This window comes from Oncorhynchus masou, chromosome 4, assembly GCF_036934945.1.
Source record: "Oncorhynchus masou masou isolate Uvic2021 chromosome 4, UVic_Omas_1.1, whole genome shotgun sequence".
Taxonomy (NCBI): Eukaryota; Metazoa; Chordata; class Actinopteri; order Salmoniformes; family Salmonidae; genus Oncorhynchus; species Oncorhynchus masou.
Genome location: NC_088215.1, coordinates 6,646,949 through 6,663,968, shown reverse-complemented (window position 1 = coordinate 6,663,968; position 17,020 = coordinate 6,646,949). Strand labels below are relative to the sequence as shown.

At 44.0% G+C, this 17,020-nt stretch overlaps 1 protein-coding gene across 7 annotated transcripts in view; it reads left to right on the top strand.

The window, feature by feature from the left end:
- Window positions 1-3,740, top strand: part of LOC135522363 (ubiquitin carboxyl-terminal hydrolase 34-like) — a 55,078-nt gene extending 51,338 nt beyond the window's left edge. For all 7 annotated transcript variants that reach the window (XM_064948589.1, XM_064948581.1, XM_064948571.1 and 4 more), the window contains exons 73-78: window positions 371-494; window positions 590-669; window positions 847-987; window positions 1,287-1,433; window positions 1,687-1,843; window positions 2,077-3,740. In XM_064948589.1, the coding sequence (XP_064804661.1) occupies window positions 371-494; window positions 590-669; window positions 847-987; window positions 1,287-1,433; window positions 1,687-1,843; window positions 2,077-2,843 (1,416 nt within the window). In that variant the 3' untranslated portion in view covers window positions 2,844-3,740. The remainder of the gene's footprint in view (window positions 1-370; window positions 495-589; window positions 670-846; window positions 988-1,286; window positions 1,434-1,686; window positions 1,844-2,076) is intronic.
- Window positions 3,741-17,020: the final 13,280 nt, after the last annotated feature.

Below are 17,020 nucleotides of genomic sequence, written 5' to 3'. Positions count from 1 at the left end.
TCTTAACATAAAGGCCATCTTTGGCACCAAGATCATGGCAAGTTGGATTGAACAGTGGTCTTAGTGCTAAAGAGGATGTTTATGTTTTGGGGGAAATCTCACCGCAGGTTGTTGTAAGGGAGATTGTTCTTGATAGCTTATCTGGCTAAGTACAGGTTCATTTAAGATAAGACCATCTGTCCTACCTGGTTATAATCATGGTTGGATCAGTGGAAGCTGAACTAAATTAAGTGGTTTATGTATGCATGTTTCTTTGCAATTTCAAGGTCTGTTCATTTCATGTGTGTATTCGCGCTAGTGTGGTCTTCCTGCTTTCATTGTGAAGGATTATCAACTTCCATGTCTCTCTCTCGCTCGCTCTCTCTCTCAGGGTAAAGATGAGGTGTATGACCGGATGCTCCTAGACTACTTTCTCTCCTACCACCAGTTCATCCACCTGCTGTGTCGAGTCGCCATCAACTGCGAGAAGTTTACAGAGACCCTTGTCAAACTAAGTGAGTGTGTGTGGATGCGTTTCTAATGTTACTGTATCCAATGACTAAAAAGGCTGTGGTGTGTCGCCAATGTGACCATGTCTCTCTGGTTCCAGGTGTCCTGATAGCGTACGAGGGCTTGCCTCTGCACTTGGCCCTCTTCCCCAAGCTGTGGACGGAGCTTTGCCAGTCTCAGGTAAATATCACAAGCTTTCACACACACTTTAACACAGTCACACACACACACACAATACTCAGACACAAATGTGTACTATTTCTCTCACTTGCAAAACACATCCAAATCTACAAACACACGTAACACACAACATATAATTGGTCGTTGTCACCAACATCTTGCTGTGCTGTTCTGTAGTCGGCCCTGGCTAAGACCTGTGTGAAGCTTCTGTGCGAGGACCCGGCGTTCGGCGAGTACATCAAGTGCATCCTGATGGACGAGAGGACCTTCCTCAACAACAACATGGCCTACTCCTTCCTCACCTGCTTCCTGCACAAGGTAGCCATCTTGGAGCCACCGCTACCATCTGTTTATTTCAACACCGACAGCCTCTGCTTTAGCCTGTTTTTATAGCGTGTCATTTCATGTATGCATCCAATGTTGACGCTCTACCAAGGTGTCATGCTGGTCTGAGTCCCAGATCTGTTTTGCCGTCTTGTCAACTTCAAATGACTGCAATGATGTTGGCAAGACTGCATAATCTGATCTGGGACTCAGGCTAACCTTGCAACTTGTAGATGCCATGTTGATGGGCCTTTCGAGTGCATGACCGTGTGTGTGTGTGTGTCATCTCTCAGGTCCAGAGCCAGGTGCTGTCAGGCCCCAGCTGCGCCAACCTGATCAGTCTGCTGGTGACCAACCTGCTGAACGAGTACCGCAGCCTACAGCCCGAGCTGGCCTCGCACCGCCTGGAGCTGAGCAAGACCAGCGGCCTCCTCAACGCTGTCAGTACCCCTTATTCGTGCCCTTATTCACGCCTTATTCACATTCTGTTTGTGCACTATTCATGCCTTATTCTAATGCAATTCATGCCCTATTTACATGCTATTCATCCCTTTTTCACGCTCTACTCGGGCCTTATTCATGCTTACTCGTTAATTCCATAGTCATGTCTTACTAGATTGTCATTCCCTGTTCAAATGCTGTTCTCTACTAGATAATCACTGTTCTTTTGTCCCTCTCCCTCCCTCTCTGCAGGACCTGCGAGCGTTGGCGTTGATGTTGTCCATACACACCCCCCAGGTGTTGGACCCGGCTTTGGGTCCGGCCCTGCAGGAGTTGCTGTCCAAGTGTAGCGCCTGTGTGCAGCAACGCAGCGCGCTCGAACAGGAGGCCAAGGACCGCAAGGCCAAAGGTACGACACATACAGTATACTGTCACAAACTTGAAAAATTGAAACGCATTGATGGTAGTCAATGTGTGGTGTCCCTTTCAGCCTATTGTCACTTAGTCCAACCCTGATATCTGCTTACACTGTGTCATTTAAACTCGTTGGGAAATGATGAATTGAAGTTGAAAATGCTAATGGTGGTACTTACCTGTACACAGATGTGAAGGTTAATCACCCGAGTTTCTTCTGTCTTTTAGCGGAGGAGGAGGGCGCCACCCCAGTGAAGCGCCGGCGGATGAGTAGCGACGACGGCCCTGGGGAAGGAACCAGTGCCGGCACCAGCACCGGGGGTGTGACCGTATCCGGACCCACCTGCGCAGCCGCCACCACCTCCTCCCTCCCCCCATGTGTCGAGCTGAAGCCGGAGCACCAGGAGGCACTGACTCCCACCAGCACCTCGGACACAGAGACTCGGGACTCCTCGTCCCTCATCGACCCGGGAACCGAGCACGACCCGCCCTCACCGGATCCTACCGCTGCCACCAGTTGCAGCCAACCCCCTGGGGACGCCTCCCCCAAGGAGGAGAAGATGGAGGCTTCCTCTTCCTCATCTTCCTCATCATCATCCTCTTCCTCCCTCCCGGAGACGGGAGAGTTGTCGTACGGCGGCAGCGGACAGGGAGGGGAGGAGCCGCAGTCGTCTCAGACTCAGCAGACAGCCATGGCAGGAGCGGAGGAGGAAGAGAGGAGGGATGCAACGGCGGCAATGGATGAGACAGAGGAGGAGAGGGAGATGGGCTCTAAGACTTGCGGAGGCTCGGAGGACCTGGCCTTCCCATCTGCCCTGGGCCTGGCAGGAGAGGGGCCAGAGGTCCCAGGGTGCAGTAGCCACGCCCCCTCGCAGGCTCTGACGAACTCTGCCCCGCCTCCGGACACCCTGGAAATGCTCTACAGGACAGTGGAGGCCACTATCGCCGTGGTTACAAAACTATCTGCGAAAGGGCCGTGCTCCGCCTCCTCGTGACATCCCCATTATTGCTCTCAGCACTATGAGCCCTTTTTAAAAATCTTTTTTGTCTGTTATTTTTTTTTTCTCTAAGTGTATTATGCTCTTTTGTTTAACCCTTTTCTTTCCCTGTTTTCATCCTTTCGTTTTTGTTTTCCATTTTCTGTGTGTGTTGCATTGGCCTCTGCTGATGTGCTTCTATCAGTTCTTGTGCTCCGGTTTGTCACGCAATCACTCCTCCCCAGCTTCAATGGCAGAAGAAGGCTCTAGACAGCATGCTCCCAAATGACTATAAACATGCACAGCCGCCGATCCATTGGACGAAAAATAATTACTTTTTTTTTTACCGATTTCCGAGTTCTTTTTGAAGTGATTTATTTGTTTTGAGGTTGCTGTAACGGGGAAAGGTTTACAGGAATTTTAGTCTCTTCTGTATGCAATTTAATTTGATTGCATTTTTACTCTGTATAAAATGGTGTCCTCTGTGCCAGTTTTGTACTTGATGAGAGGCAAAAGTTGCCTTGCTTTTTTCTGTGGTTAATATCCAAACTAAGTTTACCTGTACATTAAAAAAAGAACCACAAGAAACTTGATTCTGTAAAGAATCTTCTCTAGTTGTTGCCTGGCGGTGTATATGAAAACTATATATCTATATATATATATATAGATATATATATCTATATATATCTATATATATATCTATATAAATAAAATGGTGCTTTATTTGACACGATATCTGTGGGTGAAATAAAGCAGTCTTGGTGTAACAGTTGGAGCTTTATTTTATTTACTGAAAATACATTCCATAATCTATTGTCATTCTTGCTTCTTCTGGTTGTTTTGTTTCTTTTTTTAATTTATTTTGATTATAGGATCAATGAATAAAAATTGTAATCTGAATAATTATGAACTGAACCACAAATGAGCTATGATCATTTTGTTCTATAGCGTCCTCGCACATCCTGGATTACAATCTGATTGATTTAGCGTTGTGATTGATTTGTTTTAAAGGAGCCCCCGTAAAGCCTTCACTGTGCTCGTCAGGTTTACTAGAATGTTTCCAGACTTATTCCGCCACACGTTACACTGCTGTGAAGAACCACAATAATTTTAATTGAACTGTGTCTTTATCAAATCAATCGTGTCCCATTTAGATGGATGTATGTTTTCAAGGGAAACCTGGTCCGTAGACTGCAGCAGTTTTGAGCGAAGTCTTTGTGTGGACTGCGACACTAATGGCCGCTATTATCAGCTCTGCTCTTGTTTTTTTTTGGTTTTTTGCTCCGTCTGGTTTTGCTTTATACCGTAACAATCTTAACATATGGTGTAAGTCCTGCACAACCCAATGCTAGGTCAGTGTTTTGAAACTGTCTTTGAGGAGGACATGCAGTGTACTCAACGTTACCCAATCCTGGTCTTGAGAGACCAGTGTGGTGTGTTTGATTTGTTATTTTATCATAATCATCCTCTCTGTAAAAATGTATTGACTTGTTCCAGGGTTACTGAAGACAACTTTTACACAGGGACCCTTCAGGCAGCTGTGGAACTTAATTTCACCTTTATTTAACCAGGTAGGCTAGTTGAGAACAAGTTCTTATTTACAACTGCGCCCTGGCCGAGATAAAGCACAGCAATTCGACACATACAACACAGAGTTACACATGGAATAAACAAAACAGTCAATAATACAGTAGAACAAAAAGTCTATATACAGTGAGTGCAAATGAGGTAAAATAAGGGAGTTAAGGCAATAAATAGGCCATAGTGGCGAAGTGATTACAATATAGCAATTAAACACCGGAATGGGAGATGTGCAGAAGATGAATGTGCAAGTAGAGATACTGGGGGCTGTTTACAGATGGGCTATGTGCAGTGATCTATGAGCTGCTCTGACAGCTGGTGCTTAAAGCTAGTGAGTGAGATCTGAGATTTTTGCAGTTCGTTCCAGTCATTGGCAGCTGAGAACTGGAAGGAAAGACGACCAAAGGAGGAATTGTCTTTTCGGGGTGACCAGTGAGATATGAAGCGAGGGCCAACCAACGACAGCGTACAGGTCGTAATGGTGGGTAGTGTATGGGGCTTTGGTGACAAAAACGGATGGCACTGTGATCGACTGCATCCAGTTTGTTGAGTAGAGTGTTGGAGGCTATTTTATAGATGACATCACCGAAGTCGAGGATTGGTAGGATGGTCAATTTTACATGGGTATGTTTGGCAGCACGAGTGAAGGATGCTTTGTTGTGATACAGGAAGCCAATTCTATATTTCTTTTGGATTGGAGATGCTTAATTTGAGTCTGGAAGGAGAGTCGTTTGGTCGCAGACCCATTACGGATGCAGGCAATGAGGCAGATTGCTGAGATCCTGGTTGAAGACAGCAGAGGTGTATTTGGAGGATAGGTTGGTTAGGATAATATCTATGAGGGTGCCCGTGTTTACGGATTTGGAGTTGTACCTGGTAGGTTAATTGATCATTTGTGTGAGATTGAGGACATCAAGCTTGGATTGTGGGATGGCTGGGGTGTTAAGCATGTCCCAGTTTCGGTCACCTAGTAGCACGAGCTCAGAAGATAGATGGGGGGCAATCAATTCACATATGGTATCGAGGGCACAGCTGGGGGCAGAGGGAGGTCTATAGCAAGCGGCAACAGTGAGTGACTTGTTTCTGGAAAGATTAATTTTTAGAAGTAGATGCTCGAATTGTTAGGGCACAGACTTTGACAGTAATACAGAACTCTGCAGGCTATCTTTGCAGTAGATTGCAACATCGCCCCCTTTGGCAGTTCTATCTGGACGGAAAATGTTATAGTTAGCGATGGAGATTTCAAGGTTTTTAGTGGTTTTCCTAAGCCAGGATTCAGACACGACTAAGACATTCAGGTTGGCAGAGTGTGCTAAAGCAGTGAGTAAAACCAACTTAGGGAGTAGGCTTCTATGTTAACATGCATGTAACCAAGGCTTTTACAGTTACAGAAATCAACAAATGAGAGCACCTGGGGAGTGGAGCGAGGCACTGCAGGACCTGGATTAACCTCTACATCACCAGAGGAACAGAGGAGAAGTAGGATAAGGGTACGGCTAAAGGCTATACGAACTGGCCGTCGAGCATGTTCGGACCAGAGAGTAAAAGGAGCAGGTTTCTGGGAATGATAGCATAGATTCAAGGCATAGTGTACAGACAAAGGTAAGGTAGGATGTGAATACATTGGAGGTAAATCTAGGCATTGAGTAATGATAAGAGAGCTATAGTCTCTAGAGATGTTTAAACCAGGTGATGTCATCGCATATGTAGGAGGTGGAACAACATGGTTGGTTAAGGCATATTGAGACAGTAGTCACTAACCAGGACAGTAATGGACGAGGCATATTGATATTAGAGAGAGGCATGCGTAGCCAAGTGAACATATGGGTCCACGGTGATTGACAGTTAGCAGGCCGATGCTAACACGCTAACTTGCGGCGGGGGGTTATTAGAAACAAGTCAATTTGAACCCCCCGTTAATATGCCATGATTAGTTTGATTTCCCACTGTAAAGCGCCAAGCAGCTACTGTCTTCCTGGCTTTGCACCACAGAATCAGTTCCTCATTTATCATCGTATCCTCCACTGCAAAATATGCTTTTGGACCGGCCCATGGTAAGCGCAGCACTGCGCACAATGCAGTATAGGCTACACTCGAATGTTTCAAAATGCACAGTACGTCAGTGGTTCTATGTGACCGATATTAACATTTAGGAAGAGAGAAGATCTAAAGATGCAATTAGCATTGGTTGCTAGTATAACTAGGATTGTCTTGGGCTGCTGGAAACTGAAATGAAGTTGATAGAAACCCAGTAGAACATGCTGGAAATGCTGCTGCATGGTATAAGGAACTATTTATAAAAATCCCTCAACATTTCATGGTCTGATTTTCGCTAGGCTACTTTGGAGCAAGGTAAGACAGGCCTCAAAACCTCCAGGTTTTAAACCATGAAGTTTTAGTTATAAAATGCTGATTACCTCTGTTCAGATTTAAAGGTGGTTGACGTGTGTGGTGCGCAACAGGCACTGGCCTTTCTAGCAGCTCTTGTGACCATTTGATCTGAACGAACCGTGCCTTGAGTATGTCAACAGAACGAGCCTTTAAGTTAATGTTAATTATCTTAAATTATATTTGTCAAACATCACTGCCTTTAGGCCTATTTATGTAATTAAACGTTTGGCTATATTTTCATGCGCCTCCATGTCAGCATCAGTGTGGACAAATCACCTTGGCTATGCTTTGAGATGTTGGCTAATTTATTTATATACATCCACTATGAGCTGCCAGAACAGCTTCAATGGGTGCATGTTTCAAGCATCACTGTATGTTTCAGCATGATAATGCACAGCCCCATGTCACAAGGGTCTGTACTCAATTCCTGGAATCTGAAAATGTCCCAGTTCTTCCATGGCCAGCATAATCACCAGACACGTCACCACTGAGCATGTTTGGGATGCTCTGGATCGACGTGTACGACAGCATGTTCGAGTTCCCGCCAATGTCCAGCATCTTCGCACAGCCATTGAAGAGGAGTGAGACAACATTCCACAGACCAAAATCAACAGCCTGATGAACTTTATGCGAAGATGTCGCGCAATGAGGCAAATGGTGGTCACACCAGATACTGACTGGTTTTCTGACCCATGCCCCTAAAAAAATTTTGAAGTACTGTATCTATGACTAACAGATGCATATATGTATTCCCAGTCATGGTGGGATGGGGTCTGGAAGAGTAGGGAACTGGGGTGTGTTGTCATTGTAGTCCAGAACGGTGATGTTGAGCTGGGCTGTGGCGTTCAGCCCATCTTTGTCCACCGCCACCACCTGAACACAGTGAGAGGGGTAAGATCTTAACAGGTAACGTAGGTGACAAAACGTAACATTGTTGACTCCAACGCATAACGTTGCTGACCTTCATGGTCTCACTGAGCATCTTAAGTCAAATTACCAGCCTGCATTTGCCTATCCACATTGTACATTTTTATCACCTATATGACTTAACAACATGAGCAAAGACAATGTTTACTTTGGCGTCTAGGTGGGGTAGAGTTAAGGTCAGGCTGATAGGAAGAGAGAGATTCTCCTCCAGCTGCATCCTTGCCCATCGTTAAGATATGAAAAATGTTCCCTCCTCCACATGGATTACATTTATGGAAGTAGACCCGACTGTTATTGGGGCCTATATTTGGGTGTAGATCTTATGAGAGACGCAGCTAAAGCACATGCTGTTTGACATGACGTGGTATACCTGTAAAACGTAGTTATCCTTTGTCTCTCTGTCCAAGGTGACATCACTCTTCAGGGACACAACACCTTGTTTGCTTGAAGGTATCACTTGTAAATACAAAGTGACCACTCGAGAATCCACCCTAAAAGGATAACCCAGAGATATGTTAATGGTGCTTATCATTCCTAGGTTTGTCAGAAATGTATTAGTGGGATGGATGTATTGAAATATTTTCAGATTGTTGATATCGTCATGATAAACACCATTATGTATCACCATTATATATTTTCAGCGATTATATATATTGTCATTGATATATATATATAGTCATTGATATACCCTAATCGATATCCCAATATTATATATAGCCAATAGTCTTCATGTCGTGCAGATATATCCCTCATCTCAATATAGATAGTAATGTCCAAGATATTGTTACCATCATAACAAAATATAATCGATCTCCTGATGATAATGACAGTCTCATTTCTCTGACCTCATCAGCCTCTCCGCTGGCCAGGTTCTCAGAGACGGCGACATCGTAGCGCTCTGCGCTGAACTGAGGCAGGTTGTTGTTCACATCTGTCACCCTCACCACCACTGAACCATTCCCAATGAGGGACGGGGTCCCCCCATCTGCAGCCTGTACCATTAGGTTGTACACCTTCACTGCTCCATAGTCCAAGGCCCGAGCCAGCCTCAGTACCCCAGTGGAAGAGTCCAGCTGGAAGAGCGCCACAGTCGAGGGAGGGTCTTGCTGAAATATACTATAGGTCACTACACCGTTTGTGCCTTCGTCAAGGTCCACCGCTTCTAGGGTGACCAGTGTCGTTCCCACGGACTCTGTTTCTAAGACCTCAACCTCATATTCTGTCTTGGAGAAACTTGGAACGTTGTCGTTGACGTCAGATACTTGAATGAGCAGGGTGGCGGTAGAGGGAGAGAGCTGGACGACCTTGGTCCTGAGCCACCACCTCCAGGCTGAACTCGGCTTTGGTCTCTCTGTCCAGCGCCCCAGCCAGGGACACCATCCCCATTTGGGGTCGATAGTGAACTTCCCCTCGCCTCCCCAGAGGGCATAGCGGAGCTTCCTGTTGAAGCCGTCGTCCGCATCCGTGGTGGTCATGGCAGTGAGGTTGGCCCCTACCTCTGTATCCTCCGGGCTAGGGTGTGTCACAGAGCTGGTGCCAAACACGTGGGCTGTTGTCATTGATGTCAACCACTAGCACCACGATGGTTGCCTCATCGCTGCTTGTGCCATCCGAGATTGAGATCTGGACTGAGTAGTTCCTTTGAGTCTCATAGTCCAGTTTGACATTAGAGGTAAAAACGCCTTTGGAGTCGATGGCAAACTTGTCGGCGTCTGTCAGGACCTGAAGCGTCACGGGAACTACTGTAGTTACTGCTAGGAAGGTCACCTGTATTTGGGGTGACAAAAATGTTATAGGATCGATCTGGTTGGAGTAGAAGTAGATGAAGTTCAGATGAAGTAGAATTGAATGGATCTGGGGAAGTTCATCTTGACAATCACAGCCCCTGGATCCGTCTCTTCCTCTATGCTCCCACGGTAGGTGCTCAAGATGAACATCGGTTTGGAATCTCCAGGTGCCAGGATCTCCACCAGCACCGCGGAGGAACGAGAAATTCCGCCCCCTACAGGACAGGAGGAGAACATCCACAGTCACTTTGGGCCCCAAAAAATGTGGGACCCAATAACCAAATCTCCAGCTGTTGACTGACGAGCCTCCTGTAGACAAACACTATTCCTCTCATATTCTTCTAGTCTACAGTGTATATATGCTATGACTACTAGGCGATAGTATGTTTTCTTGAGTTGCTTGGGTTCATTTACATATTTTCTCAACTTTACGTTCAGATTAGTTCCACACTACAATGCGCTCAACAAAATTGTTTGCATGACAGTGCCTTCAAGTTCTGTAGACAGAGACTGTACCTTGAATCACCATCTCTTGCTGTCACATAGAGAGGGGACTGAAGGACCTTGTTCTCCTCCAGAGGAATGTTCTTTTCCAGTTTTATCTCGCCTGTGTTTTCATCGATGGAGAAAAATCCGTCCAGGTTCCCAAACTCTATTGAGTACTTGACCTGTCCATTAGCACCAGCATCCAGATCTGCTGCTTCAACCTACCAATCACATGGCATAAAACCTACCAATCACATGGCATAAAATGCATGTGGTGACAAAGCAGTACCGTTGTTTCCTGTTTACAGTCGTGTTCCTGTGGTGACATCAGCAGATGAAAAAGGCTATCATGTGTTTCCCACGTTGCACATGCCTCGGACAAAAACCACTTTACCAAACACAGTGACGAATTGAGGTGCAAGGTTAGAAACCATCTCACCTGGGTAACCAACATCCCCACCGTTTGGTTCTTGAAGACCTTCCCCTCGTACCTGGAGCTCTTAAATTGAGGACTGTTGTCATTCTCATCCAGGACGGTGACGTTCACATCAGCCAACGCAACGTGGTGAGGTGGGTCGTTTTCCCGTGCTTCAATCTTCATATTTGATGTATGGAAGATATGGGAAGGTGTTCAACAGCATACCAACTGACCCATACCAACTGCCCATTGTGACAGACTAATTGATAAGATACGTTTTATTAGACGGTACAGGGCACTGCCAAGTGCCATTAGACCTGGTTTGCAACTTGGTTTGCAACTTTTTAGACATATTTACAGGTTCCTTTCTGATTTATAAGTTATTGTGATTATGTCTGCTGCTAAATGGATAAAAGTTGGAGGTCTAAATACTGCTTGTGTTTCAGAGTGTCTGACCTGAAAGATGAAGTTCCCAACAGTCTCCCTGTCCAGGTCAGCTGAACTCTTCACTATGACAGTTCTTGTTACTGTACAAGTTTCTAGTCCCGTTTATTGGTGACATTAAACTACATATTCAATAAAAACTGAATGGAGATGAGGTTATTATGAAACAATGTGATTTGAGAAATCGAGACGGACCACCTTCTGACACTGTAACAGAGTGTATATTGTAAACCGTCTATAAATAGACCATCGTTGACGTAATCATTGAACTTTGACCTTGTATAAATCACAGCAGGTGTGATATACACAGTAGTTATTGTCATGTGTGCTCCCTCTCCGGTCTCTAGGTCACCAGGCTGCTCATTATGGCGCACACCTGTCACCATTGTTACATGCATAATGACACTCACCTGGACTCCATCATCTCCTTGATTACCTGCCCTTTCTATTTCTCTCCCTTTGGTTTCTTCCCCAGTCATCATTGTTCCTGTTTCATGTCAGTGCACATAAACTACTGCAGCATAAATACTGGAGGCTGAGACAGGAGGGGTCAGGAGACACTGTGGCCCCATCCGAGGACACCCCCGGACAGGGCCAAACAGGAAGGATATAACCACACCCTCTTTGCCAAAGCACAGCCCCCACACCACTAGAGGGATATCTTCAACCACCAACTTACCATCCTGAGACAAGGCTGAGTATAGCCCGCAAAGATCTCCGCCATGGCACAACCCAAGGGGGGGCGCCAACCCAGACAGGATGACCACATCAGTGAATCAACCCCCTCAGGTGACGCACCCCCTCCAGGGACGGCATGAGAGAGCCCCAGTAAGCCAGTGACTCAGCCCCTGTAATATGGTTAGAGGCAGAGAATCCCAGTGGAAAGAGGGGAACCGGCCAGGCAGAGACACCAAGGGCGGTTCGTTGCTCCAGAGCCTTTCCGTTCACCTTCCCACTCCTGGGCCAGACTACACTCAATCATATGACCCACTGAAGAGATGAGTCTTCAGTACAGACTTAAAGGTTGAGACCGAGTTTGCGTCTCTGACATGGGTAGGCAGACCATTCCATAAAAATGGAGCTCTATAGGAGAAAGCCCTGCCTCCAGCTGTTTGCTTAGAAATTCTAGGGACAATTAGGAGGCCTGCGTCTTGTGACCGTAGCGTACGTGTAGGTATGTACGGCAGGACCAAATCAGAGAGATAGGTAGGCGCAAGCCCATTTAATGCTTTGTAGGTTAGCAGTAAAACCTTGAAATCAGCCCTTGCTTTGACAGGAAGCCAGTGTAGGGAGGCTAGCACTGGAGTAATATGACATTTTTTGGTTCTAGTCAGGATTCTAGCAGCCGTATTTAGCACTAACTGAAGTTTATTTAGTGCTTTATCCGGGTAGCCGGAAAGTAGAGCATTGCAGTAGTCTAACCTAGAAGTGACAAAAGCATGGATTAATTTTTCTGCATCATTTTTGGACAGAAAGTTTCTGGTTTTTGCAATGTTACGTAGATGGAAAAAAGCTGTCCTTGAAATGGTCTTGATATGTTCTTCAAACGAGACATCAGGGTCCAGAGTAACGCCGAGGTCCTTCACAGTTTTATTTGAGACGACTGTACAACCATTAAGATTAATTGTCAGATTCAACAAAAGATCTCTTTGTTTCTTGGGACCTAGAACAAGCATCTCTGTTTTGTCCGAATTTAAAAGTAGAAAGTTTACAGCCATCCACTTCCTTATGTCTGAAACACATGCTTCTAGCAAGGGCAATTTTGGGGCTTCACCATGTTTCATTGAAATGTAGAGCTGTGTGTCATCCGCATAGCAGTGAAAGTTAACATTATGTTTTCGAATGACATCCCCAAGAGGTAAAATATATAGTGAAAACAATAGTGGTCCTAAAACGGAACCTTGAGGAACACCGAAATTCACAGTTGATTTGTCAGAGGACAAACCATTCACAGAGACAAACCGATATCTTTCCGACAGATAAGATCTAAACCAGGCCAGAACTTGTCCGTGTAGACCAATTTGGTTTCCAATCTCTCCAAAAGAATGTGGTGATTGATGGTATCAAAAGCAGCACTAAGGTCTAGGAGCACGAGGACAGATGCAGAGCCTCGGTCCAATGCCATTAAAATGTAATTTACTACCTTCACAAGTGCAGTCTCAGTGCTGTGATGGGGTCTAAAACCAGACTGAAGCATTTCATATACATTGTTTGTCTTCAGGAAGGCGGTGAGTTGCTGCGCAACAGCCTTTTCTAAAAATTTTGAGAGGAATGGAAGATTCGATATAGGCCGATAGTTTTTTATATTTTCTGGGTCAAGGTTTGGCTTTTTCAAGTGAGGCCTTATTACTGCCACTTTTAGTGAGTTTGGTACACATCCGGTGGATAGAGAGCTGTTTATTATGTTCAACATAGGAGGGCCAAGCACAGGAAGCAGCTCTTTCAGTAGTTTAGTTGGAATAGGGTCCAGTAAGCAGCTTGACGGTTTAGAGGCCATGATTATTTTCATCATTGTGTCAAGAGATATAGTACTAAAACTCTTGAGCATCTCTCTTGATCCTAGGTCCTGGCAGAGTTGTGCAGACTCAGGACAACTGAGCTTTGAAGGAATATGCAGATTTAAAGAGGAGTCTGTAATTTGCTTTCTAATAATCATAATCTTTTCCTCAAAGAAGTTCATGAATTTATCATTGCTAAAGTGAAAATCCTCTCTTGGGGAATGCTGCTTTTTAGTTAGCTTTGCGACAGTATCAAAGAGGAATTTCGGATTGTTCTTATTTTCCTCAAGTTAGAAAAATAGGATGATCGAGCAGCAGTAAGGGCTCTTCGGTACTGCACGGTACTGTCTTTCTAAGCTAGTCGGAAGACTTCCAGTTTGGTGTGCCGCCATTTCCGTTCCAATTTTCTGGAAGCTTGCTTCAGAGCTCGAGTATTTTCTGTGTACCAGGGAGCTAGTTTCTTATGAGAATATTTTTTAGTTTTTAGGGGTGCAACTGCACAAGGTTAAATTGAGTTCCTCAGTTAGGTGGTTAACTGATTTTTGTCCTCTGGCGTCCTTGGGTAGACAGAGGGAATCTGGAAGGACATCAAGGAATCTTTGTGTTGTCTGTGAATTTATAGCACGACTTTTGATGTTCCTTGGTTGGGGTCTGAGCAGATTATTTGTTGCAATTGCAAACGTAACAAAATGTGTTCACTCCCTGAACTTACTTCCCGACTCTCAGCGTACATCCTTACAGTTATAAACTACTGCTTGTGAAAAAGGGATTTCAATTGATATGAGAATAAATATGTGAATTTCTTTAAATGTATAACGGCTCTCGTTTGTTGAATGAAGAGTGGACCAAGACGCAGCGTGGAAAGTATTCATGATTTTAATATTCAAAAAACACCCAAACAAAATAACAAATGTGAAAATGAAAATCACACAGTTCTGTCAGGCACAGACACTAAGCAGAAAACAAGATCCCACAAAGAAAATGACAACTTATATATGATCCCCAATCAGAGACAATGATAGACAGCTGCCTCTGATTGGGAACCACACTTGGCCAAAAACAAAGAAATAGAAAACATAGACTTTTCCACCAGAGTCACACCCTGACCTAACCAAACATAGAGAATAATAAGGATCTCTAAGGTCAGGGCGTGACAAAATGAATGTAAACGTGTCATTTTCTACAATATACAGTCTAATGAGATGATTTTGAATTAAACACACATTTTGAATATGAGAAACTTTAATAAATGCATTGGAATAGAAACCAAGTTAAAGAAGCTAATTCTCTCTTTCTCTTCATTACATATCTGCCTATAGCATCCCACACCTGGGAACTATAAAACACAGGCACAATCAAGGAACTACAGAATGTTCTGACTGGTCAATAGTTCTCAGTGCTATCTTTAAGCGAAGAGAATAAAGAGTGGGAAATAGATGGGTTGATTTAATTTATGCTTTCTTTGATCGCTAATGCACAAATGGTGACTTATTCCCTTTTATCAACAGTTGGCTTGTGATTTCTAACAAATTCACATTCTGAATGAATGTTTCATAATGAGTCTACGTTGACACTTTGTACCAGTTTGTAAAACTTTTGTACCAGCTTGTAAAACCATTTTACTCATCTCTTTCTGCATTCAACAAACGTTTTAATTAACTATAAGGTGTGGCGTCGGTTTGTGGTTTGCTTTGCTTTATCTTGGCCAGGTCGCAGTTATAAATGAGAACTTGGTCTCAACTGGCCTACATGGTTAAATAAAGGTGGGGGAAAAATTGTCTCACTTTTTTAATCGGCTTTTTATCGGAGCAATTTACTGTAGGGCTCTATTCAATCTGTGTCGCTGAAGAGTTAAAGATTGCGAGATTTCCCATTGAGACGACATATGCCGAGTTTACCGTGGACGCGCGGTCTCCGCTGAAATTTGCCCTCAAATTTCGATCATGCTGTAACGCTGAATTTAGCCGATATGAATTGAATAGAACCCTTTAGCCATTTGAATCTAAACAAGAAGCTGTTTAACCAATTATAACAGAGCTGTTACAATACTGTGGGAATTTGATAAACTATTGGCCTTGGTTTTACAGAAAATCAACTATGTACAGTTGCATTAGTGAAAGAGAATTACGATTATTAAAGGGCAATCTACAGTTCAAATAATAACAAACTGGGTACCCCACTACTGTTTGGTAAAAACCTGAGGGATAGGACTGAAGAAATGTAACCACCCTGAAATTCATAGACAGTAGAAATTCATAGACAATAGATAACAAATATTATATTTCATGTAAAAATAGTTACAAAAAATACCTTGAGACATCACATTAAGCCCCGTACAGCATATGGAACAAATTAATTTATTGTACAAATTTTTCTAATCCTTGGGCATCCTAAAGGTCTAGCTAGGGGAATCCCCCTTAGGATTTAGGTAAATAAAAGTCCTTCGAAAAAATATGTATTGCAATGATAACCAAAAGTGACAAAAAAGTTTGCAGACATTTCACTGAACTGTTAACATATAATTTACAAGAGTATATCATTTGACTTGGATACACCTATCGAAAAGCTTCATCTAAAATGTAAGGTTGTATTACTCCATACTACTTTTGATGTAATTTGAGTCTTTGTAAACAAACCATGTATACCTTCAACATATCACAGTTATTTTGAGAAGCGGTTTGGGTCTATTGGCTTAGCCCAACTGTTTTGGGTGTTGGACCAACAGTCTACAGACCCAGGTTGGAGTCCTGGTTGTCAGTCTTTCGGCTGTCAGTCTTTGCGAGCATAGCTCCATTTACATCCAATGTAGCTTATTTTGTTCCAAACCAGGAACAGGTTCTGTATTCTGTTCCAACTCTGTTCCAAACCAGGAACAAGTTCTGTATTCTGTTCCAAACCAGGAACAGGTTCTGTATTCTGTTCCAAACCTGTTCCAAACCAGGAACAAGTTATGTATTCTGTTCCAAACCAGGAACAGGTTCTGTATTCTGTTCCAAACCAGGTAACTGGGCTGTGTTGTAGTTGTCTTTAGACTAGCAGTATAGAGGTTGATTATAATCTATAAGAAATCTACACATATTAAAAAGTGATTGTATGTTGAAATAAATCATTTTTAATAAAACAATTGCGTTATTCTAAATAATTGTTTAAAAAGTTACTTAGGGTTAAGGGTCACTGCTGTAGCTACAGTGTAACAATAATGAGTAATTACAATAGTATTGCACAGTAACCTTACTTACAGGAGCACCACAATAAATGATGTCCACGGTTATTTCCCCAATTCATCCTGTAAGAGGAAGTAGCACAACTCTTTTGACTCTCTTTGGCCCAGTCTACAGAATGACACAGCATCGCCTCTCCGGCCGAGGCTTATGGGTGTCTCTGTTCTCGTGATATTGACAGAAACATGACTCTGTGTCCACATGTTTCCTTTGCTCTTACGAGGAATTGAGTCATGTGGCATGTCAATCACAGACTCCCTTGATGGTGTTGGCCTGGGACTCTTGATGTTGATGGCCCCTTGATGTTGACCCGGTCAGGTTGGCTGACAGCTGGTTGATAAACGGTGGTGTGGCTTCGAGCTGGAGTTTCTTGCCGCCTGACTGCTTGGACAAACATAATCGGTCTGGGCACCAGGTACCCGGCTTTCCTTAGCAGCTCCCC